The sequence below is a fragment of the Tachyglossus aculeatus genome, chromosome 23 (assembly GCF_015852505.1).
Source record: "Tachyglossus aculeatus isolate mTacAcu1 chromosome 23, mTacAcu1.pri, whole genome shotgun sequence".
Classification (NCBI taxonomy): Eukaryota; Metazoa; Chordata; class Mammalia; order Monotremata; family Tachyglossidae; genus Tachyglossus; species Tachyglossus aculeatus.
This window is the reverse complement of record NC_052088.1, coordinates 42,124,833-42,149,569: the sequence shown is the minus strand read 5'-3', so window position 1 is coordinate 42,149,569 and position 24,737 is coordinate 42,124,833. Positions and strand designations below refer to the sequence as shown.

At 43.7% G+C, this 24,737-nt stretch overlaps 1 protein-coding gene across 1 annotated transcript in view; it reads right to left on the bottom strand.

Moving 5' to 3' along the window:
• Positions 1 to 24,737, bottom strand: part of ALDH6A1 (aldehyde dehydrogenase 6 family member A1) — a 44,825-nt gene that overhangs the window by 6,408 nt on the left and 13,680 nt on the right. The window contains exons 4-9 of the mRNA XM_038765527.1: positions 22,335 to 22,496; positions 20,949 to 21,027; positions 18,068 to 18,370; positions 13,554 to 13,675; positions 11,916 to 12,105; positions 3,885 to 4,066 (exon numbers count right to left, since the gene is read on the bottom strand). Coding sequence (XP_038621455.1) covers positions 3,885 to 4,066; positions 11,916 to 12,105; positions 13,554 to 13,675; positions 18,068 to 18,370; positions 20,949 to 21,027; positions 22,335 to 22,496 — 1,038 coding nt within the window. The remainder of the gene's footprint in view (positions 1 to 3,884; positions 4,067 to 11,915; positions 12,106 to 13,553; positions 13,676 to 18,067; positions 18,371 to 20,948; positions 21,028 to 22,334; positions 22,497 to 24,737) is intronic.

The window sequence follows — 24,737 nt, the reverse complement described above, 5'->3', positions numbered from 1 at the left end:
TTGCTTACATCCACCCCGGCGCTCAGTACAGGGCCTGGTACAGAATAAGCGCTCAACAAATACCATAACTAGTACAGTGCTCTGCACACAGTAAGCGCTCAACAAATACGGTTGAATGAATGAACGGACTATTATTAGTGAATATTATCAATCAATCGTATTTACTACTCTATTTTGCTTGTACATATCTATTCTATTTATTTTATTATCAATCAATCAATCGTATGTATTACTCTATTTATTTATTTTGCTTGTACATATCTATTCTATTTATTTTATTTTGTTAATATGTTTGGTTTTGTTCTCTGTCTCCCCCTTCTAGACTGTGAGCCCGCTGTCGGGTAGGGACCGTCTCTATATGTTGCCAACTTGGACTTCCCAAGCGCTTAGTACAGTGCTCTGCACACAGTAAATGCTCAATAAATATGATTGATTGATTGACTGATATGTTTCCAACTTGTACTTCCCAAGCACTTAGTCCAGTGCTCTGCACACAGTAAGCGCTCAATAAATATGATTGAATGAATGAATAGTAAGCCTTACCTCCTTCCCCTCCCCACAGCACCTGTATCTATGTTTGTATGTAGTTACTACTCTATTTATTTTATTTGTACATATTTATTCTATTTATTTTACTTTGTTAATATGTCTATATGTTGCCAACTTGGACTTCCCAAGCGCTTAGTCCAGTGTTCTGCACACAGTAAGCGCTCAATAAATACGACTGAATGAATGAATACGACTGAATGAATGAATAGTAAGCCTTACCTCCTTCCCCTCCCCACAGCACCTGTATATGTTTGTATGTATTTACTACTCTATTTATTTTATTTGTACATATTTATTCTATTTCTTTTACTTTGTTAATATGTCTATATGTTGCCAACTTGTCCTTCCCAAGCGCTTAGTCCAGTGCTCTGCACACAGTAAGCGCTCAATAAATATGACTGAATGAATGAATAGTAAGCCTTACCTCCTTCCCCTCCGCACACCACCTGTATATGTTTGTATGTACTTATTATTCTATTTTATTTGTACATATTTATTCTATTTCTTTTACTTTGTTAATGTCTACATGTTGCCAACTTGTACTTCCCAAGCACTTAGTCCAGTGCTCTGCACACAGAAGCGCTCAATAAATACGATTGAATGAATGAATGAATGAACAGTAAGCCTTACCTCCTTCCCCTCCCCACAGCACCTGTATATGTTTGTATGTATTTACTACTCTATTTATTATTTGTACATATTTATTCTATTTATTTTACTTTGTTAATGTCTATATGTTGCCAACTTGTCCTTCCCAAGCGCTCAGTCCAGTGCTCTGCACACAGTAAGCGCTCAATAAATACGACTGAATGAATGAATAGTAAGCCTTACCTCCTTCCCCTCCGCACACCACCTGTATATGTTTGTATGTACTTATTACTCTATTTATTTTATTTGTACATATTTATTCTACTTATTTTACTTTGTTAATATGTCTATACGTTGCCAACCTGTACTTCCCAAGCGCTTAGTCCAGTGCTCTGCACACAGTAAGCGCTCAATAAATACGATTGAATGAATGAATGAATAGTAAGCCATACCTCCTTCCCCTCCCCACACCACGTGTATATATGTTTGTATGTATTTATTACTCTATTTATTTTATTTGTACATATTTATTCTATTTATTTTACTTTGCTAATATGTTTGGTCTTGTTGTCTGTCTCCCCCTTCTAGACTGTGAGCCCGCCGTCGGGTAGGGACCGTCTCTGGATGTTGCCAACTTGGACTTCCCAAGCGCTTAGTACAGTGCTCTGCACACAGTAAGCGCTCAATAAATACGATTGATTGATTGAGCGCTTACTGTGTGCAGAGCACTGGACTAAGCGCTTGGGAAATCCAAGTTGGCAACATATCATCATCATCCGGGACCCCGGCGAAACGCCGAGCGCTACGGGCAGGGACCGGGCCTGCCGATGCCGTTGTACTGCGCTCTCCCGAGCGCTCAGTACAGCGCTGACGTGCTCGACAGATACCACCGGTTGGCAGATCGAGAGGGAGGCGGGGAGATGAGGACGTGGTCGGCCTCTCGGAGACGAGAAGCAGCGTGGCTCAGTGGAAAGAGCCCGGGCTTTGGAGTCACAAGCTGTGGGTTCAAATCCCGGCTCTGCCAACTGTCCGCTGGGTGACTTTGGGCAAGTCACTTGACTTCTCTGGGCCTCATCGGTCAATCAATCAATCAATCGTATTTATTGAGCGCTTACTGTGTGCAGAGCGCTTGGGAAGTCCAAGTTGGCAACATCTAGAGACGGTCCCTACCCGACGGCGGGCTCACAGTCTAGGAGGGGGAGACAGACAACAAGACAAAACATATTAACAAAGTAAAATAAATAGAATAAATATGTACAAATAAAATACAGTAATAAATACACACAAACATATATACAGGTGGTATGTGGTAAGCGCTTGGGAAGTCCAAGTTGGCAACATACAGAGACGGTCCCTACCCGACGGCGGGCTCACAGTCTAGAAGGGGGAGACAGACAACGAGACAAAACATATTAACGAAGTAAAATAAATAGAATAAATATGTACAAATAAAATAGAGTAATAAATACATACAAACATATATACAGGTGGTATGTGGTAAGCGCTTGGGAAGTCCAAGTTGGCAACATATAGAGACGGTCCCTACCCGACGGTGGGCTCACAGTCTAGAAGGGGGAGACAGACAACAAGACAAAACATATTAACAAAGTAAAATAAATAGAATAAATGTGTACAAATAAAATAAATACAGTAATAAATACACACAAACATATATACAGGTGGTATGTGGTAAGCGCTTGGGAAGTCCAAGTTGGTAACATCTAGAGACGGTCCCTACCCGACGGCGGGCTCACAGTCTAGAAGGGGGAGACAGACAACGAGACAAAACATATTAACAAAGTAAAATAAATAGAATAAATATGTACAAATAAAATACAGTAATAAATACATACAAACATATATACAGGTGGTATGTGGTAAGCGCTTGGGAAGTCCAAGTTGGCAACATATAGAGACGGTCCCTACCCGACGGCGGGCTCACAGTCTAGGAGGGGGAGACAGACAACAAGACAAAACATATTAACAAAGTAAAATAAATAGAATAAATATGTACAAATAAAATACAGTAATAAATACATACAAACATATATACAGGTGGTATGTGGTAAGCGCTTGGGAAGTCCAAGTTGGCAACATATAGAGACGGTCCCTACCCGACGGCGGGCTCACAGTCTAGAAGGGGGAGACAGACAACAAAACATATTAACAAAGTAAAATAAATAGAATAAATATGTACAAATAAAATACAGTAATAAATACACACAAACATATATACAGGTGGTATGTGGTAAGCGCTTGGGAAGTCCAAGTTGGCAACATATAGAGACGGTCCCTACCCGACGGCGGGCTCACAGTCTAGAAGGGGGAGACAGACAACAAAACATATTAACGAAGTAAAATAAATAGAATAAATATGTACAAATAGAGTAATAAATACACACAAACATATATACAGGTGGTATGTGGTAAGCGCTTGGGAAGTCCAAGTTGGCAACATATAGAGACGGTCCCTACCCGACGGTGGGCTCACAGTCCAATGGGGATGAAGACCGTGAGCCCCCCGTGGGACAACCGCATCGCCTTGTAACCTCCCCAGCGCTTAGAACAGTGCTTGGCACATAGTAAGCGCTTAGTAAATGCTATTATTATTATTATTATTATTATTATTATGTGCCCCTCCGGTTTCGAAGGTGGGAAGGGACGCAGTCTGGCGTCGGTAACCTGCCTCGGTGGCATCCACTTCAGCTCCCTCACCCGGCTCTTCCGCTGGGGATCCGTTCACGCACCTTGACCTCGGAGATGATGGTGGGGCCGACGAAGTTGCCCTCCTCGTAGCCCTCGACTTGGATCTTCCGTCCGTCCAGGAGGACGGAGGCGCCTTCCTGGGTCCCGCTCTCGATTAAGCGACACACCCGCTCCTTGGCCTGCGGGCTGATCAGGGGCCCCAGGTCGGCCCCGGGCCGGTCACCTGCCGAGCGACGGACAAGTCATTTCGCCGCGACGGACTCGCGGGGCGCTTACTATGTACGGGGCACTCCGGTAGTCCAGTGCTCTGCACACAGTAAGCGCTCAATAAATACAACTGAATGAATGAATGAATAGTAAGCCTTACCTCCTTCCCCTCCCCACAGGTTGCTTAGGGCGGCGAGAGAGGCCGTCACTTCCCCCCCCGATTCATTCATTCAATCGGATTTATTGAGCGCTTACTGTGCGCAGAGCACTGGACTGAGCGCTTGGGAAGTCCAAGCTGGCAACATAGACTAGACTGTGAGCCCGTTGCGGGCAGGGATTGTCTCCACATGTTGCTGAATGGTTCTTCCCAAGCGCTCAGTCCAGTGCTCTGCACACCGTAGTTGCTCAATAAATATCTGCTATTCTATGTATTTTGTTAATGCTGTGGATGTTTGTTATTTGGTTAATTTTGTTAATGCGCACAGAGCTTTAATTCTATTTGTTCCGACAACTGTCTATATATACATACATATATGCACATATATATGCATATAAACACGTACATACACACACATACATATATGCATACATATATATGCATATACACATCCATATATACACATATATGTATACATATATGTGCATATACGTGCATGCATACATATACATGTATACATATATGTATGTGTGTATATATATGTATGTATATATACAGTTGTCAGAACAAATATATATATATATACAGCACCTGTATATATGTATATAATTGCACATATTTATTACTCTATTTATTTATTTATTTATTTTACTTGTACATATCTATTCTATTGATTTTATTTTGTTCATATGTTTTGTTTCGTTGTCTGTCTCCCCCTTCTAGACTGTGAGCCCGCTGTCAGGTAGGGATGGTCTCTAGATGTTGCCGACTTGGACTTCCCAAGCGCTTAGTACAGTGCTCTGCACACAGTAAGCGCTCAATAAATAGGATTGATTGATATATATATATATATACGTACATATATACATATATGTATACATATATACGTATATATGTGTATATGTAATGTATATACATTCAGTCGTCAGAACAAATAGAATATATATATATACAGCACCTGTATATATGTATATGATTGTACATATTTATCACTCTATTTATTTATTTTACTTGTACATATCTATTCTACTTTATTTTGTTAATATGTTTGGTTTTGTTCTCTGTCTTCCCCTTCTAGACTGTGAGCCTGCTGTCGGGTAGGGACGGTCTCTAGATGTTGCTGACTTGGACTTCCCAAGCGCTTAGTACAGTGCTCTGCACACAATAAGCACTCAATAAATACGATTGAATGAACGAATGAATATTATATTCTATTTTTTCTATTTATTTTATTTTGTTAATATGTTTGGTTTTGTTGCCTGTCTCCCCCTTCTAGACTGTGAGCCCACTGTCGGGTAGGGACGGTCTCTAGATGTTGCCGACTTGGACTTCCCAAGCCCTTAGTACAGTGCTCTGCACACAGTAAGCGCTCAATAAATACGACTGAATGAATGAATGAATGAATGAAAGTTGGCACATAGTAAGCTCTTAATAAATGTTATCATTACTATTATTATAAGTCCGTTGGAGGACTGCGGTCTATGGTTTATTTGCAACAAGTCTCGCCCAGTTTAAGCCAACTCTTGATTGGTTTTCTAACCCAGGGCAGCTCTCCCTAATAATAATAATAAAAATGATGGCGTTTACTAAGCGCTTACTATGTGCAAAGCCCGGTTCTAAGTGCTGGGCAGCTCTCCCTAATAATAATAATAAAGATGAAGGTGTTTACTAAGCGCTTACTATGTGCAAAGCCCAGTTCTAAGCGCTGGGCAGCTCTCCCTAATAATAATGATAATAAAGATGATGGCATCTAAGCGCTGGGCAGCTCTCCCTAATATTGATAATAATGAAGATGATGGCGTTTACTAAGTGCTTACTATGTGCAGAGCCCGGTTCTAAGCACTGGGCAGCTCTCCCTAATAATAATGATAATAAAGACAATGGCGTCTAAGCACTGGGCAGCTCTCCCTAATAATAATGATAATAAAGATGATGGTGTCTAAGCACTGGGCAGCTCTCCCTAATAACGATAATAAAGATGATGGCGTTTACTAAGCGCTTACTATGTGCAAAGCCCGGTTCTGAGCACTGGGCAGCTCTCCCTAATAATAATGATAATAAAGATGATGGCGTCTAAGCGCTGGGCAGCTCTCCCTAATAATAATAATAAAGATGATGGCATTTACTAAGCACTTACCATGTGCAAAGCCCGCCTGTAAGCGCTGGGCAGCTCTCCCTAATAATAATGATAATAAAGATGATGGTGTCTAAGCACTGGGCAGCTCTCCCTAATAATAATGATAATAAAGATGATGGCGTCTAAGCACTGGGCAGCTCTCCCTAATAATGATAATAAAGATGATGGCATCTAAGCGCTGGGCAGCTCTCCCTAATAATACTAATAAAGATGATGGCGTTTACTAAGCGCTTACTACATGCAAAGCCCGGTTGTAAGCACTGGGCAGCTCTCCCTAGTAATAATGACAGGAAAGATGATGGCTCTAAGCGCTGGGCAGCTCTCCCTAATACTAATGATAATGAAGATGATGGCATCTAAGCGCTGGGCAGCTCTCCCTAATACTGATAATAATAAAGATGATGGTGTTTACTAAGCGCTTACTATGTGCAAAGCCCGGTTCTAAGCGCTGGGCAGCTCTCCCTAATAATGATAATAATAAAGATGACGGCGTTTACTGAGCGCTTACTATGTGCAGAGCCCGCTTCTAAGCGCTGGGCAGCTCTCCCTAATAATAATGATAATAAAGATGATGGCGTCTAAGTGCTGGGCAGCTCTCCCTAATAATAATGATAATAAAGACGATGGCGTCTAAGCGCTGGGCAGCTCTCCCTAATAATCATAATAATAAAGATGATGGCGTTTACTAAGTGCTTACTATGTGCAAAGCCCAGTTCTAAGCGCTGGGCAGCTCTCCCTAATAATAATGATAATAAAGACGATGGCGTCTAAGCGCTGGGCAGCTCTCCCTAATAATGATAATAATAAAGATGATGGCGTTTACTAAGCGCTTACTATGTGCAGAGCCTGGTACTAAGCACTGGGCAGCTCTCCCTAATAATAATGATAATAAAGATGATGGTGTCTAAGCGCTGGGCAGCCCTCCCTAATAATGATAATAATAAAGATGATGGCGTTTACTAAGCGCTTACTACGTGCAAAGCCCGGTTGTAAGCGCTGGGCAGCTCTCCCTAATAATAATGATAATAAAGATGATGGCGTCTAAGCACTGGGCAGCTCTCCCTAATAATGATAATAATAAAGATGATGGCATTTACTAAGTGCTTACTATGTGCAGAGCCCAGTCCTAAGCGCTGGGCAGTTCTCCCTAATAATAATGATAATAAAGATGATGGTGTCTAAGCACTGGGCAGCTCTCCCTAATAATGATAATAATAAAGATGATGGCATTTACTAAGCGCTTACTATGTGCACAGCCCGGTTCTAAGTGCTGGGCAGCTCTCCCTAATAATAATGATAATAAAGACGATGGTGTCTAAGCACTGGGCTGCTCTCCCTAATAATGATAATGATAAAGATGATGGCGTTTACTAAGCGCTTACTACGTGCAAAGCCTGGTTCTAAGCGCTGGGCAGCTCTCCCTAATAATGATAATAAAGATGATGGCGTTTACTAAGCGCTTACTATGTGCAAAGCCAGGTTCTAAGCGCTGGGAAGCTCTCCCTAATAATAATGATAATAAAGATGATGGCATCTAAGCGCTGGGCAGCTCTCCCTAATAATAATAATAAAGATGATGGCATTTACTAAGCGCTTACTATGTGCAAAGCCCGGTTGTAAGCGCTGGGCAGCTCTCCCTAATAATAATGATAATAACGATGATGGCGTCTAAGCGCTGGGCAGCTCTCCCCAATAATGATAATAATAAAGATGATGGCGTTTACTAAGTGCTTATTATGTGCAAAGCCCGGTTCTAAGCGCTGGGCAGCTCTCCCTAGTAATAATGATAATAAAGATGATGGCGTCTAATCACTGGGCAGCTCTCCCTAATAATGATAATAATTAAGATGATGGCGTTTACTAAGCGCTTACTACGTGCAAAGCCTGGTTCTAAGTGCTGGGCAGCTCTCCCTAATAATAATGATAATAAAGACGATGGTGTCTAAGCGCTGGGCAGCTCTCCCTAATAATAATGATAATAAAGACGATGGTGTCTAAGCGCTGGGCAGCTCTCCCTAATAATGATAATAAAGATGATGGCATCTAAGCGCTGGGCAGCTCTGCCTAATAATAACGATAATAAAGATGATGGCGTCTAAGCACTGGGCAGCTCTCCCTAATAACGATAATAATAAAGATGATGGCGTTTACTAAGCGCTTACTATGTGCAAAGCCCAGTTGTAAGCGCTGGGCAGCTCTCCCTAATAATAATGATAATAAAGACGATGGCGTCTAAGCGCTGGGCAGCTCTCCCTAATAATGATAATAATAAAGATGATGGTGTTTACTAAGCGCTTACTATGTGCAGAGCCTGGTTCTAAGCGCTGGGCAGCTCTCCCTAATAATAACGATAATAAAGATGATGGTGTCTAAGCACTGGGCAGCTCTCCCTAATAACGATAATAATAAAGATGATAGCGTTTACTAAGTGCTTACTATGTGCAAAGCCCGGTTGTAAGCGCTGGGCAGCTCTCCCTAATAATAATAATGATAATAACGATGATGGCGTCTAAGCGCTGGGCAGCTCTCCCTAATAATAATGATAATAAAGATGATGGCATCTAAGCACTGGGCAGCTCTCCCTAATAATGATAATAATAAAGATGATGGCATTTACTAAGTGCTTACTATGTGCAGAGCCCGGTCCTAAGCGCTGGGCAGTTCTCCCTAATAATAATGATAATAAACATGATGGTGTCTAAGCACTGGGCAGCTCTCCCTAATAATGAGAATAATAAAGATGATGGCATTTACTAAGCGCTTACTATGTGCAGAGCCCGGTTCTAAGCGCTGGGCAGCTCTCCCTAAAAATAATGATAATAAAGACGATGGTGTCTAAGCACTGGGCAGCTCTCCCTAATAACGATAATAATAAAGATGATGGCGTTTACTAAGCGCTTACTACGTGCAAAGCCTGGTTCTAAGCGCTGGGCAGCTCACCCTAATAATAATAATAAAGATGAAGGTGTTTACTAAGCGCTTACTATGTGCAAAGCCCAGTTCTAAGCGCTGGGCAGCTCTCCCTAATAATAATGATAATAAAGATGATGGCGTCTAAGCGCTGGGCAGCTCTCCCTAATAATAATGATAATAAAGACGATGGTGTCTAAGTGCTGGGCAGCTCTCCCTAATAATAATAATAATAGATATGATGGCATTTACTAAGCGCTTACTATGTGCAAAGCCCGGTTCTAAGCGCTGGGCAGCTCTCCCTAATAATAACGATAATAAAGACGATGGCGTCTAAGCGCTGGGCAGCTCTCCCTAATAATAATGATAATAAAGACGATGGTGTCTAAGCGCTGGGCAGCTCTCCCTAATAATGATAATAATAAAGATGACGGCGTTTACTAAGCGCTTACTATGTGCAAAGCCCGGTTCTAAGCGCTGGGCAGCTCTCCCTAATAATAATGATAATAAAGATGATGGCGTCTAAGCTCTGGGCAGCTCTCCCTAATAATAATGATAATAAAGACGATGGTGTCTAAGCGCTGGGCAGCTCTCCCTAATAATGATAATAATAAAGATGATGGCGTTTACTAAGCGCTTACTATGTGCAAAGCCCGGTTGTAAGCGCTGGGCAGCTCTCCCTAATAATAATGATAATAAAGATGATGGCGTTTAAGCGCTGGGCAGCTCTCCCTAATAATGATAATAATAAAGATGATGGCATTTACTAAGCGTTTACTATGTGCAGAGCCCGGTTCTAAGTGCTGGGCAGCTCTCCCTAATAGTAATGATAATAAAGATGATGGCGTCTAAGCGCTGGGCAGCTCTCCCTAATAATGATAATAATAAAGATGATGGCGTTTACTAAGTGCTTACTACATGCAAAGCCTGGTTCTAAGCGCTGGGCAGTTCACCCTAATAATAATAATAATTAAGATGATGGCGTTTACTAAGCGCTTACTATGTGCAAAGCCCGGTTCTAAGCGCTGGGCAGCTCTCCCTAATAATAATGATAATAAAGATGATGGCGTTTAAGCGCTGGGCAGCTCTCCCTAATAATGATAATAATAAAGATGATGGTGTCTAAGTGCTGGGCAGCTCTCCTTAATAATAATAAAGACGATGGCGTCTAAGCGCTGGGCAGCTCTGCCTAATAATAATGATAATAAAGATGATGGCGTCTAAGCGCTGGGCAGCTCTCCCTAATAACGATAATAATAAAGATGATGGCGTTTACTAAGCGCTTACTATGTGCAAAGCCCGGTTGTAAGCGCTGGGCAGCTCTCCCTAGTAATAATGATAATAACGATGATGGCGTCTAAGCGCTGGGCAGCTCTCCCTAATAATAATAATAAAGATGATGGCGTTTACTAAGTGCTTATTATGTGCAAAGCCCGGTTCTAAGGGCTGGGCAGCTCTCCCTAATAATAATGATAATAAAGATGATGGTGTCTAAGCGTTGGGCAGCTCTCCCTGATAATAATGATAATAAAGACAATGGTGTCTAAGCGCTGGGCAGCTCTCCCTAATAATGATAATAAAGATGATGGCGTCTAAGCGCTGGGCAGCTCTGCCTAATAATAACGATAATAAAGATGATGGCGTCTAAGCACTGGGCAGCTCTCCCTAATAACGATAATAATAAAGATGATGGCGTTTACTAAGCGCTTACTATGTGCAAAGCCCGGTTGTAAGCGCTGGGCAGCTCTCCCTAATAATAATGATAATAAAGACGATGGCGTCTAAGCGCTGGGCAGCTCTCCCTAATAATGATAATAATAAAGATGATGGCGTTTACTAAGCGCTTACTATGTGCAGAGCCTGGTTCTAAGCGCTGGGCAGCTCTCCCTAATAATAACGATAATAAAGATGATGGTGTCTAAGCACTGGGCAGCTCTCCCTAATAACGATAATAATAAAGATGATGGCGTTTACTAAGCGTTTACTATGTGCAAAGCCCGGTTGTAAGCGCTGGGCAGCTCTCCCTAATAATAATGATAATAACGATGATGGCGTCTAAGTGCTGGGCAGCTCTCCCTAATAATAATGATAATAAAGATGATGGCGTCTAAGCGCTGGGCAGCTCTCCCTAATAATGATAATAATAAAGATGATGGCATTTACTAAGTGCTTACTATGTGCAGAGCCCGGTCCTAAGCGCTGGGCAGTTCTCCCTAATAATAATGATAATAAACATGATGGTGTCTAAGCACTGGGCAGCTCTCCCTAATAATGATAATAATAAAGATGATGGCATTTACTAAGCGCTTACTATGTGCAGAGCCCGGTTCTAAGCGCTGGGCAGCTCTCCCTAAAAATAATGATAATAAAGACGATGGTGTCTAAGCACTGGGCAGCTCTCCCTAATAACGATAATAATAAAGATGATGGCGTTTACTAAGCGCTTACTATGTGCAAAGCCCGGTTCTAAGCTCTGGGCAGCTCACCCTAATAATAATAATAAAGATGATGGCGTTTACTAAGCGCTTACTATGTGCAAAGCCCAGTTGTAAGCGCTGGGCAGCTCTCCCTAACAATAATGATAATAACGATGATGGCGTCTAAGCGCTGGGCAGCTCTCCCTAACAATAATGACAATAAAGATGACAATAAAGACCTCACCGGCATCGACGCGGAGTTTTTTGGCTTTCTCCACCAGGTCGGGTAGCCAGTTTTTGGCTTCCCCGACGAGGACGGCGGTGGACAGAGCCATGCAGCGCTGGCCGGCCGCCCCGAAGGCCGCTCCCACCAGCTGGTTCAGGGTGTTCTCCTTGTTGGCGTCGGGCATGACCACGCCGTGGTTCTTGGCTCCCTGGAGGGGGGGGAAAAAAAGAAACCGGAGGATTGCGGGGTGCCTCGGTGTCCGTTCGGCGCTTACTACGTGCCGGGCCGTCCCGGCCACGGTCTCCATCCCCATTTCACGGAGCCCCCCGTGGGTCCTTGTAACCTCCCCAGCGCTTAGAATCAGTGCTTTGCACCTAGTAAGCACTTAATAAAATGCCATCGTTATTATTATGATTCTTCTCTGGGCCTCAGTCCCCTCATCTGTCAAATGGGGATGAAGACTGGGAGCCCCCCGTGGGCCAACCTGATCACCTTGTAACCGCCCCAGCGCTTAGAACGGTGCCTGGCACATAGTAAGCGCTTAATAAATGCCATTATTATTATTATTATTATTCTCTGGGCCTCAGTCCCCTCATCTGTCAAATGGGGATGAAGACTGGGAGCCCCCCGTGGGACAACCTGATCGCCTTGTAACCGCCCCAGCGCTTAGAACGGTGCTTGGCACATAGTAAGTGCTTAATAAATGCCATTATTATTATTATTATTATTATTATTATTATTCTCTGGGCCTCAGTCCCCTCATCTGTCAAATGGGGATGAAGACTGGGAGCCCCCCGTGGGACAACCTGATCGCCTTGTAACCTCCCCAGCGCTTAGAACAGTGCCTGGCACATAGTAAGCGCTTAATAAATGCCATTATTATTATTATTATTATTATTATTCTCTGGGCCTCAGTCCTCTCATCTGTCAAATGGGGATGAAGACTGGGAGCCCCCCGTGGGACAACCTGATCGTCTTGTAACCTCCCCAGCGCTTAGAACAGTGCTTGGCACGTAGTAAGCGCTTAACCAATGCCATTATTATCCATTCAGTTGTAATTATTGAGCGCTCACTGTGTGAAGAGCACTGTACTAAGCGCTTGGGAAGTCCAAGTTGGCAACATATAGAGATGGTCAATCAATCAATCAATCGTATTTATTGAGCGCTTACTGTGTGCAGAGCACTGTACTAAGCGCTTGGGAAGTCCAAGTTGGCGACATATAGAGATGGTCAATCAATCAATCGTATTTATTGAGCGCTTACTGTGTGCACAGCACTGTACTAAGCGCTTGGGAAGTCCAAGTTGGAGACATACAGAGACGGTCAATCAATCAATCAATCAATCGTATTTATTGAGAAGCGCTTGGGAAGTACAAGTTGGCGACATATAGAGACAGTCCCTACCCGACAGCGGGCTCACAGCCTTATTATTCTATATGTTGCCAACTTGTACTTCCCAAGCGCTTACTACAGTGCTCTGCACACAGTAAGCGCTCAATAAATACGATTGATTGATTATTATTAAATCAAGAGCCCGGCAACCGTCTCGGCCAAAGGATCGACGGACGGTGCCGCTCCCTGAGCGCTCGGCCGAGGCGGGGCGAGGGCTGGGCTGGGCGTCCCACGGAATTCCCGGAGGGAAGGGGAGGAAGTTACCATGTTGGCTTGGACTCTCTTCCCGTTCCGGGATCCTCGCTCGTAGATGTACTCGCCGGCCTGGTTGGAGCCCACGAAGCTGATGGCTTTGATCTCCGGGTGGTCGCAGATGAAATTCACGGCTTGCGAAGGGAAAAGGCGCTCATTAAAACCGAGCAGGCGGCCCCCGCGTAAGTCAGTCCCCTTCCCCGCGTCGGAGCTTGGGATTCGGCCGCTCTTCGGTGCTCAGTACAGCGCTCTGCACGCGGTAAGCGCTCGATAAATAATAATAATGTTGGTATTCGTTAAGAGCTTACTCTTGTTCTAAGCGCTGGGGCAGGTGATCCCACGTGGGGCTCCCAGTCTTCATCCCCATTTTCCAGATGAGGGAACTGAGGCCCAGAGAATAACAATAATGATGATGACGGCATTTATTAAGCGCTTACTAAGTACCAAGCCCCGTCCTCAGCGCTGGGGGATACAAGGTAATCGGGTTATCCCACACGTGGGGCTCGCAGTCTTCATCCCCATTTTCCAGATGAGGCCCAGAGAAGTGAAGTGACTGGCCCAAGGTCACCCAGCTGACGAGTGGCGGGGCCGGGATTCGAACCCGTGACCTCTGGCTCCGCAGCCCGGGCTCTTTCCACTGAGCCACGCTGCAAATACGACAATGTGAGCCCACCTTTTAGACTGTGAGCCCACTGTTGGGTAGGGGCTGTCTCTATATGTTGCCAACTTGTACTTCCCAAGCGCTTAGCACAGTGCTCTGCACACAGTAAGCGCTCAATAAATACGATTGATTGATTGACTGATTGAATGAATATGAGCTACAGCTGTCCTGTGGCGGTTATGCCAGGATCCCCCTTTTTTTAAAGCCACTCAATAATGACAATAATGATGGTATTTATTAGGCGCTTACTATGTGTAAAGCACTGTTCTAAGCGCAAGGTGATCAGGTTGTCCCACGTGGGGCTCCCAGTCTTCATCCCCATTTTCCAGATGAGGGAACTGAGGTCCAGAGAATAATAATAATAATAATAATGATGGCATTTGTTAAGCACTGACTATGTGCAAAGCACTGTTCTAAGCGCAAGGTGATCAGGCTGTCCCACGTGGGGCTCCCAGTCTTCATCCCCATTTTCCAGATGAGGGAACTGAGGTCCAGAGAATAATAATAATAATAATGATGATGGCATTTATTAAGCGCTTACTATGTGCAAAGCACTGTTCTAAGCGCTGGGGGATACAAGGTAATCGGGTTATCCCACGTGGGGCTCACAGTCTTAATCCCCGTTTTACAGATGAGGTAACTGGGGCTCAGAGAATAATAATAATAATGATGATGGAATTTATTAAGTGCTTACTATGTGCCAAGCACTGTTCTAAGCACTGGGGAGGTTACAAGGCGATCAGGTTGTCCCATGGGGGGCTCACAGGCTTCATCCCCATTTTCCAGATGAGGGAACTGAGGCCCAGAGAAGTGAAGTGACTTGCCCAAGGTCACCCAGCTGACAAGTGGCGGGGCCAGGATTCGAACCCGTGACCTCTGGCTCCGCAGCCCGGGCTCTTTCCACTGAGCCACGCTGCAAATATGACTGAATGAATGAATATGAGCTAAAGCTGTCCTGTGGCAGTTATGCCAGGATCCCCCTCTTTTTAATGCCACTCAATAATAATAATAATAATAATAATAATAATGATGATGGCATTTATTAAGCGCTTACTATGTGCAAAGCACTGTTCCAAGAGCAAGGTGATCAGGTTGTCCCAAGTGGGGCTCGCAGTCTTCATCCCCATTTTCCAGATGAGGGAACTGAGGCCCAGAGAAGTGAAGTGACTTGCCCAAAGTCACCCAGCTGACAATCGGCAGAGCTGGGATTCGAACCCGTGACTTCTGACTCCAAAGCCCGGGCTCTTTCCACTGAGCCATGCTGCTTCCATCCAATAATAATAATGATAATAATTTATTTATTTAATTTTATTTATTTATTTAATTTATTTATTTTATTTGTACATATTTATTCTATTTATTTTATTTTGTTAATATGTTTGGTTTTGTTCCCTGTCTCCCCCTTCTAAACTGTGAGCCCACTGTTGGGTAGGGACCGTCTCTAGATGTTGCCAACTTGGACTTCCCAAGCGTTTAGTACAGTGCTCCGCACACAGTAAGCGCTCAATAAATACGATTGAATGAATGAATGAATGAATGATAATGGCGGTATTTGCTAAGCGCTTACTATGTGCCAAGCGCTGAGAGCCCACAGTCTCTGAGACTGTGCCACAGAGAGACTGTGAGCCCACTGCGGGGTGGACCGTTTCTAGATGTTGCCAACTTGGACTTCCCAAGCGCTTAGTACAGCGCTCTGCACACAGTAAGTGCTCAATAAATACGATTGATTGATTTTTTTCCCCTTAATCCATTTTTCCTCTTGATCCATTTTTCCCCTTAATCCGCTGGGGTAGCAGCGTGGCTTGGTGGAAAGAGCCCGGGTCAAGGGTTCAAATCCCAGCTCCGCCACTTGTCAGCTCGGTGACTTGGGGCGAGTCACTTCACTTCTCTGGGCCTCAGTTCCCTCATCTGGAAAATGGGGATGAAGACTGTGAGCCCCCGTGGGACAATCTGATCACCTTGTATCCTCCCCAGTGCTTAGAACGGTGCTTTGCACATAGTAAGCGCTTAATAAATGCCATCATTATTATTATTAGAACAGTGCTTTGCACATAGTAAACACTTAACAAATGCTATCATCATTATTATTATTAGTAACAGAGAAGCAGCGTGGCTCAGTGGAAAGAGCTCGGGCTTTGGAGTCGGAGGTCATGGGTTCAAATCCCGGCTCCGCCAATTGTCAACTGGGTGACTCTGGGCAAGTCACTTCACTTCTCTGGGCCTCAGTTCCCTCATCTGGAAAATGGGGATTAAAACTGTGAGTCCCCCATGCGACAACCTGATCACCTTGTATCCCCCCCAGCGCTTAGAACGGTGGTTTGCACATAGTAAGTGCTTAACAAATGCCATCATTATTATTATTATTATTCTCTGGGCCTCAGTGACCTCATCTGGAAAATGGGGATGAAGACTGTGAGCCCCCCGTGGGACAACCTGATCACCTTGTAACCTCCCAAGCGCTTAGAACAGTGCTTTGCGCATAGTAAGTGCTTATCAAATGCCATCATTATTATTATTATTAGAACAGTGCTTTGCACATAGTAAGCAGTTAACAAATACCAACATTATTATTATTATTATTATTCTCTGGGCCTCAGTGACCTCATCTGGAAAACGGGGATGAAGACTGTGAGCCCCCCGTGGGACAACCTGATCACCTTGTATCCTCCCCAGCGCTTAGAACGGTGCTCTGCCCATAGTAAATGCTTAACAAATGCCATCATTATTATTATTATTATTATTATTATTATTAACAGAGAAGCAGCGTGGCTCAGTGGAAAGAGCCCGGGCTTTGGAGTCGGAGGTCACGGGTTCAAATCCCGGCTCCACCAACTGTCAGCTGGGTGACTTTGGGCATGTCGCTTCACTTCTCTGGGCCTCAGTGACCTCATCTGGAAAACGGGGATGAAGATGGTGAGCCCCCCCGTGGGACAACCTGATCACCGTGTAACCTCCCCAGCACTCAGAACAGTGCTTTGCGCACAGTAAGTGCTTAACAAATGCCATCATTATTATTATTATTATTCTCTGGGCCTCAGTGACCTCATCTGGAAAACGGGGATGAAGACTGGGAGCCCCCCGTGGGACAACCTCATCACCTTGTAACCTCCCCAGCACTTAGAACAGTGCTTTGCACATAGTAAGTGCTTAACAAATGCAATTATTATTATTATTATTATTATTATTATTAGAACAGTGCTTTGCACATAGTAAGCGGTTAACAAATACCAACATTATTATTATTATTATTATTTTCTGAGCCTCAGTGACCTCATCTGGAAAACGGGGATGAAGACTGGGAGCCCCCCGTGGGACAACCTGATCACCTTGTAACCTCCCCAGCGCTTAGAACAGTGCTTTGCGCATAGTAAGCGCTTAACAAATGCCATCATTATTATTATTATTATTATTAACAGAGAAGCAGCGTGGCTCAGTGGAAAGAGCCCGGGCTTTGGAGTCGGAGGTCATGGGTTCAAATCCCGGCTCCACCAACTGTCAGCTGGGTGACTTTGGGCAAGTCGCTTCACTTCTCTGGGCCTCAGTGACCTCATCTGGAAAACGGGGATGAAGACTGTGAGCCCCCCGTGGGACAACCTGATCACCTTGTAACCTCCCCAGCGCTTAGAACAGTGCTTGGCATGTAGTAAGCGCTTAACAAATGCCATTATTATCCATTCAACCGTATTTATTGAGCGCTTACTGCGTGCAGAGCACTGGACTAAGCGCTTGATCACCGTGTAGCCTCCCCCGCGCTCAGAACGGTGCCTTGTACATAGTGAGCGCTTCCTAAATGCCGTCATTAAAAGGCTCCCAGTCTCCTCCCTCTCTCGGGCTCATCCAGGGTCCGGGGGGAGGCGGGAATTACCTTCGTGTTGTCCGTGGATGACGTTGAGCGTCCCGTCCGGCGCTCCGGAATCCCGGAGCAGCTTGGCCAGGAGCATGGTGGCCCCGGGGACGCGCTCGGACGGCTTCATGAGGAAGGTATTCCCGCACACCAGGGCCACGGGGAACATCCAGAGGGGGATCATGGCCGGGAAATTGAAGGGGGCGATCCCGGCGCACACGCCCAGGGGCAGCCGGTACGTCCACGTGTCCATGTCCTTGGTGATGGACGGCATGGTTTCGCCCAACATGAGGGACGTGACGCTGCAGGCGTGTTCCACCACCTCTGCGACACGGAGGGACAGAGCGGACGGCAGGGATCGATCAATCAATCAATCAATCAATCAATCGTATTTATTGAGCACTGTACTGAGCGCTTGGGAAGTCCAAGCGGGCAACATCTAGAGACGGTCCCTACCCGACGGCGGGCTCACAGTCTAGAAGGGGGAGACAGATCACCCCCATTTTACAGACGGGGGAACTGAGGCCCAGAGAAGCGGCTCACCCCAAGTCCCCCAGCTGGCAGGTGGCGGAGCCAGGATTCGAACCCGCGCCCTCTGGCTCTTTTAGACTGTGAGCCCACTGTTGGGTAGGGACTGTCTCTATACGTTGCCAATTTGTACTTCCCAAGCTCTTAGTACAGTGCTCTGCACATAGTAAGCGCTCAATAAATACGATTGATGATGATGGCTCCAAAGCCCGGGCTCTTTCCACTGGGCCACGCTGCCTCGTCCGGTAATATAGGCTGCGAGCCCGCTGTTGGGTAGGGACTGTCTCTATATGTTGCTAACTTGGACTTCCCAAGCGCTTAGTACAGTGCTCTGCACACAGTAAGCGCTCAATAAATACGATTGATTGATTAATTGATTGATTATAATACGACGAGCCAGTCGGGCTGGACGTGGTCCCTGTCCCACGTGCGGCTCGCAGGCTCCAGATGAGGCAACTGAGGCACCGAGAAGCGACGTGACTCGCCCAAGGCCACAAAGCGGACAAGTAGACGAGCTGGGGTTATATTATTAATAATAATAATAATAATGATAATGATAATAATAATAATAATAAAAGGCCGGAATTATATAATAACAATAATAATTGTGGTATTTGCTGAGCGCTCACTACGCGCCGGGCACCGGGGTGGAGATGAGCAAATCAGGGCGGATGCGGTCCCTATCCAACGTGGGGCTCGCAGGCTTCCAGATGAGGCAACTGAGGCACCGAGAAGCGACGTGACTCGCCCAAGGCCACACAGCGGACAAGTAGAAAAGCCAGGATTATATAATAATAATAATAATAATTGTGGTATTTGCTCAACGCTCACTATGTGCCAAGCACTGGGGTGGAGACGAGCAAATCAGGGCGGACGCGGTCCCTGTCCCACGTGGGGCTCACAGGCTTCACCCCCATTTTCCAGATGAGGGAACTGAGGCACAGAGAGGCGACGTGACTTGCCCAAGGCCACACGGCAGATGAGCGGAGGCGCCGGCACTAGTGGCAATAATAACAATATTATTATCACAGTCTTCTCGACTGTAAGCCCACTGCTGGGTAGGGCTACATGTGGCCAACTTGTACTTCCCAAGCGCTTAGTACAGCGCTCTGCACACAGTAAGCGCTCAATAAATACGATTGATTGATTGATTAGTACAGTGCTCTGCACACAGTAAGTGCTCAATAAATACAATTGAATGAATGAATGAATGATGTATATGTATGTATATATGTATATATGTTTGTACATATTTATTACTCTATTTATTTATTTTACTTGTAGATATCTATTCTATTTATTTTATTTTGTTAGTATGTTTGGTTTTGTCCTCTGTCTCCCCCTTTTAGACTGTGAGCCCAATGTTGGGTAGGGACTGTCTCTATATGTTGCCAATTTGTACTTCCCAAGTGCTTAGTACAGTGCTCTGCACATAGTAAGCGCTCAATAAATATGATTGATTGATTGATTGATGGTATTTGTTAAGCACTTACTAGGTGCCGAGCACTGTTCTAAGCGCTGGAGGGGATACAAGGTGATCAGGTTGTCCCACGGGGGGGCTCACGGTCTTCATCCCCATTTGACAGATGAGGGAACTGAGGCACGGAGAAGTGAAGTGGCTTGCCCCAAGTCCCCCAGCTGACAAGTGGCGGAGCCGGGACTGGAACCCACAACCTCGGACTCCCAAGCCCGGGCTCTTTCCGCTAACAGCGCCAACGACAGTAATAACTGCTTATTTGCATTTATTTGCCGTTATATTATTATGCAATATATAATAAATATATATTTATTTATATTTATTAACTATTAAATATATATTATATTTGCAGTTATATCATCATCATCAATCGTATTTATTGAGCGCTTACCGTGTGCAGAGCACTGTACGAAGCGCTTGGGAGGTACAAATTGGTAACATATAGAGACAGGCCCTACCCAACAGTGGGCTCACAGTCTAATTTATATTATATTATATTATAATATATTATAATATATTATATTATGTTATAATATATTATATTATATTATATTATATTCTTATTATATAACTGCAACTGCGGTATTTGCTCAAGCGCTTACCCCGTGCCCGGCGCTGTACTAAGCGCCGGGGGCGGAGACAAGCAAATGGGGTTGGGCACGGTCTCTCCCAGTCTTCGCCCCCATTTTCCAGATGAGGGAACCGAGGCCCAGCCAAGTGGGATGGGGACCCACCGGTGGATCGCGTTTCTCGATCAGTCGGGTCCGTCTCTACACGTGGCCGCCTTGGCTTCCCCAGCGCTCACTACAGTGCTCCGCGCACAGGGAGCGCTCACTAAGTACGGCCGAAGGAAGGAATTCCCGCTCTCCCTCCCACATCCGGGCACGGTCGGCTTACGGAGTCCTCGGAACACGTCGCCCTCGGCGTCCGCCAAGGTCTTCCCTTGCTCCAGGGTGATGAGCTTCGCGACTTCTTTCTGGAAGAGACACGCCCGGGCCCGGAAAAGCGGGAGGATAATTATAATGATCCCGGTATTCGGTCCGCGCCGGGCACTGTACTGAGCGCCGGGGTGGATCCAATAATAATCAATCAATCAATCGTATTTATTGAGCGCTGACTGTGTGCGGAGCACTGTACTAAGCGCTTGGGAAGTACAAGTTGGCAACATAGAGAGACAGTCCCTACCCAACAGCGGGCTCACAGTCTAAAAGAATAATAAGTATATAATATAATATATAAATATTATATAAATATAAATATAATATAATAATATAAATATAATAATTATAATGATGATAATAATAATAATAATAATAATGAGGCAGCTCGGGTCCCAAGTGGGACCAGCTCGATCACCTTGTAACCGCCCCAGCACTTAGTACGGGGCGTTGCACATAGTAAGCGCTTAATAAATACCATCATTATTATTATATATACCTGTACCTTGATGTGCATATCCAATACATTACATAGCCATACATGTAATACATATGCACATCCAATACATTACGTATCCATACCTATACGTGTACATATATCCATATGATCACCTTGTAACCGCCCCAGCGCTTTGCACATTGTAAGCACTTAATGAATGCCATCATTACTATTATATATATCCGTACCTTGATGTGCATATCCAATACATTACATAGCCACACATGTAATACATATGCACATCTGATACATTACGTATCCATACCTATATGTGTATATATCCACATGATCACCTTGTAACTGCCCCAGCGCTTTGCACATAGTAAGCGCTTAATGAATGCCATCATTACTACTATATATATCTGTACCCTGATGTGCATATCCATTACATATTCATACATATAATACATATGCACATCCGATACATTACGTATCCATACCTATACGTGTACATGTATCCATATGATCACCTTGTAACCGCCCCAGCGCTTTGCACATAGTAAGCGCTTAATGAATACCATCATTACTACTATATATATCCGTACCTTGATGTGCATATCCATTACATATTCATACACGTAATACATATGCACATCCGATACATTACGTATCCATACCTATACGTGTACATGTATCCATATGATCACCTTGTAACCGCCCCGGCGCTTACAACGGTGCTTTGCACATAGTAAGCGCTGAATAAATGCCATCTTCATCATCATCATCATCAATCAATACGATTGAATGAATGAATGAATAAGGATGGGCGAGCAGGGCCCCGGGGCGACCGGTGCGGGGAATCCGGGAGGCCGGGGAGGAGGCGGGCGGGAAGCGGGGGCGTCTCACCGAGTTCTCCTTGATGAGCTGCTGGTAGCGGAGCAGGACCTGCTGGCGGCTCAGGACGGACGTCTCAGCCCACGAGGCCGCGGCTCGGCGGCAGGAGGTGACGGCGGCCTCCATTTCCTCCCGGGTGGCCAGGGGCACGCGCCCGATCGCCTCGTTGGTGGCCTTTTGGGGCGAAGAAGGGGTCCCGTTGGCTCCTGTCCGACCCTCTCCCTCGCCCGTCCCAACCATGGATGAATGAACGAATGAATGAATGAATGACCTTCACCCCCGTGGTTAGGGATGGAACGCGTCACGCCCCTCTGGTAACCCATATATATGTTTCTACGGATTTATTACTCTAGTTATTTATTTTATTTGTGCATATTTATTCTATTTATTTTATTTTGTTAATATGTTCTGTCTTGTCTGTCTCCCCCTTATTACTCTATTTATTTATTTATTACTCTATTTTATTTGTACATGTTTATTCTATTTATTTTATTTTGTTAATATGTTCTGTCTTGTCTGTCTCCCCCTTATTACTCTATTTATTACTCTATTTTATTTGTACATATTTATTCTATTTATTTTATTTTGTTAATATGTTCTGTCTTCTTGTCTGTCTCCCCCTTATTACTCTATTTGTTAATCTATTTATTGTATTTGTACATATTTATTCTATTTATTTTATTTTGTTAATATGTTCTGTCTTCTTGTCTGTCTCCCCCTTATTACTCTATTTATTTATTACTCTATTTGATTTGTACATATTTATTCTATTTTGTTAATATGTTCTGTCTTGTCTGTCTCCCCCTTATTACTCTATTTATTACTCTATTTTATTTGTACATATTTATTCTATTTATTTTATTTTGTTAATACGTTCTGTCTTCTTGTCTGTCTCCCCCTTGTTACTCTATTTATTAATCTATTTATTGTATTTGTACATATTTATTCTATTTATTTTATTTTGTTAATATGTTCTGTCTTCTTGTCTGTCTCCCCCTTATTACTCTATTTATTAATCTATTTATTGTATTTGTACATATTTATTCTATTTATTTTATTTTGTTAACATGTTCTGTCTTCTTGTCTGCCTCCCCCTTATTACTCTATTTATTAATCTATTTATTGTATTTGTACATATTTATTCTATTTTATTTTGTTAACATGTTCTGTCTTCTTGTCTCTCTCCCCCTTATTACTCTATTTATTAATCTACTGTATTTGTACATATTTATTCTATTTATTTTATTTTGTTAATGTTGTCTTCTTGTCTGTCTCCCCCTTATTACTCTATTTATTTATTACTCTATTTATTTTATTAGTACATATTTATTCTATTTATTTTATTTTGTTAACATGTTCTGTCTTGTTGTCTGTCTCCCCCTTATTACTCCATTTATTTACTACTCTATTTTATTTGTACATATTTATTCTATTGATTTTATTTTGTTAACATGTTCTGTCTTCTTGTCTGTCTCCCCCTTATTACTCTATTTATTAATCTATTTATTGTATTTGTACATATTTATTCTATTTATTTTATTTTGTTAATATGTTCTGTCTTGTCTGTCTCCCCCTTATTACTCTATTTATTTGTTTATTACTCTATTTTATTTGTACATATTTATTCTATTTATTTTATTTTGTTATGTTCTGTCTTGTCTGTCTCCCCCTTATTACTCTATTTATTTATTTATTACTCTATTTATTTATTTATTTTACTAGTACATATCTACTCTATTTATTTCATTTTGTTAGTATGTTTGGTTTTGTTCTCTGGCCTTCCCAGACTGAGTCCCCTCCTTCCTCTCCCCCTCCTTACCTCCTTCCCGTCCCCACAGCACCTGTATATATGCATGTATGTTTGTACATATTTATTACTCTATTTATTTGTTTTACTTGTACATATCTATTCTATTTATTTTATTTTGTTAGTATGTTTGGTTTTGTTCTCTGTTCTCTGGCCTTCCCAGACTGAGCCCCCTCCTTCCTCTCCCCCTCCACCCCCACGCCTTACCTCCTTCCCTTCCCCAAAGCACCTGTATATATGGATATATGTTTGTACATATTAATTACTCTATTTATTTATTTATTTTACTTGTACATACCTATTCTATTTATTTTATTTTGTCAGTATGTTTGGTTTTGTTCTCTGTTCTCTGGCCTTCCAAGACTGAACCCCCTCCTTCCTCTCCCCCTCCATCTCCCCCACCTTACCTCCTTCCCTTCCCCACAGCACCTGTATATATGTTTGTACATATTTATTACTCCATTTATTTATTTATTTTACTTGTACATATCTATTCTATTTATTTTATTTTGTTAGTGTGTTTGGTTTTGTTCTCTGTTCTCTGGCCTTCCCAGACTGAGCCCCTTCCTTCCTCTCCCCCTCGTCCCCCTCTCCATCCCTCCATCCCC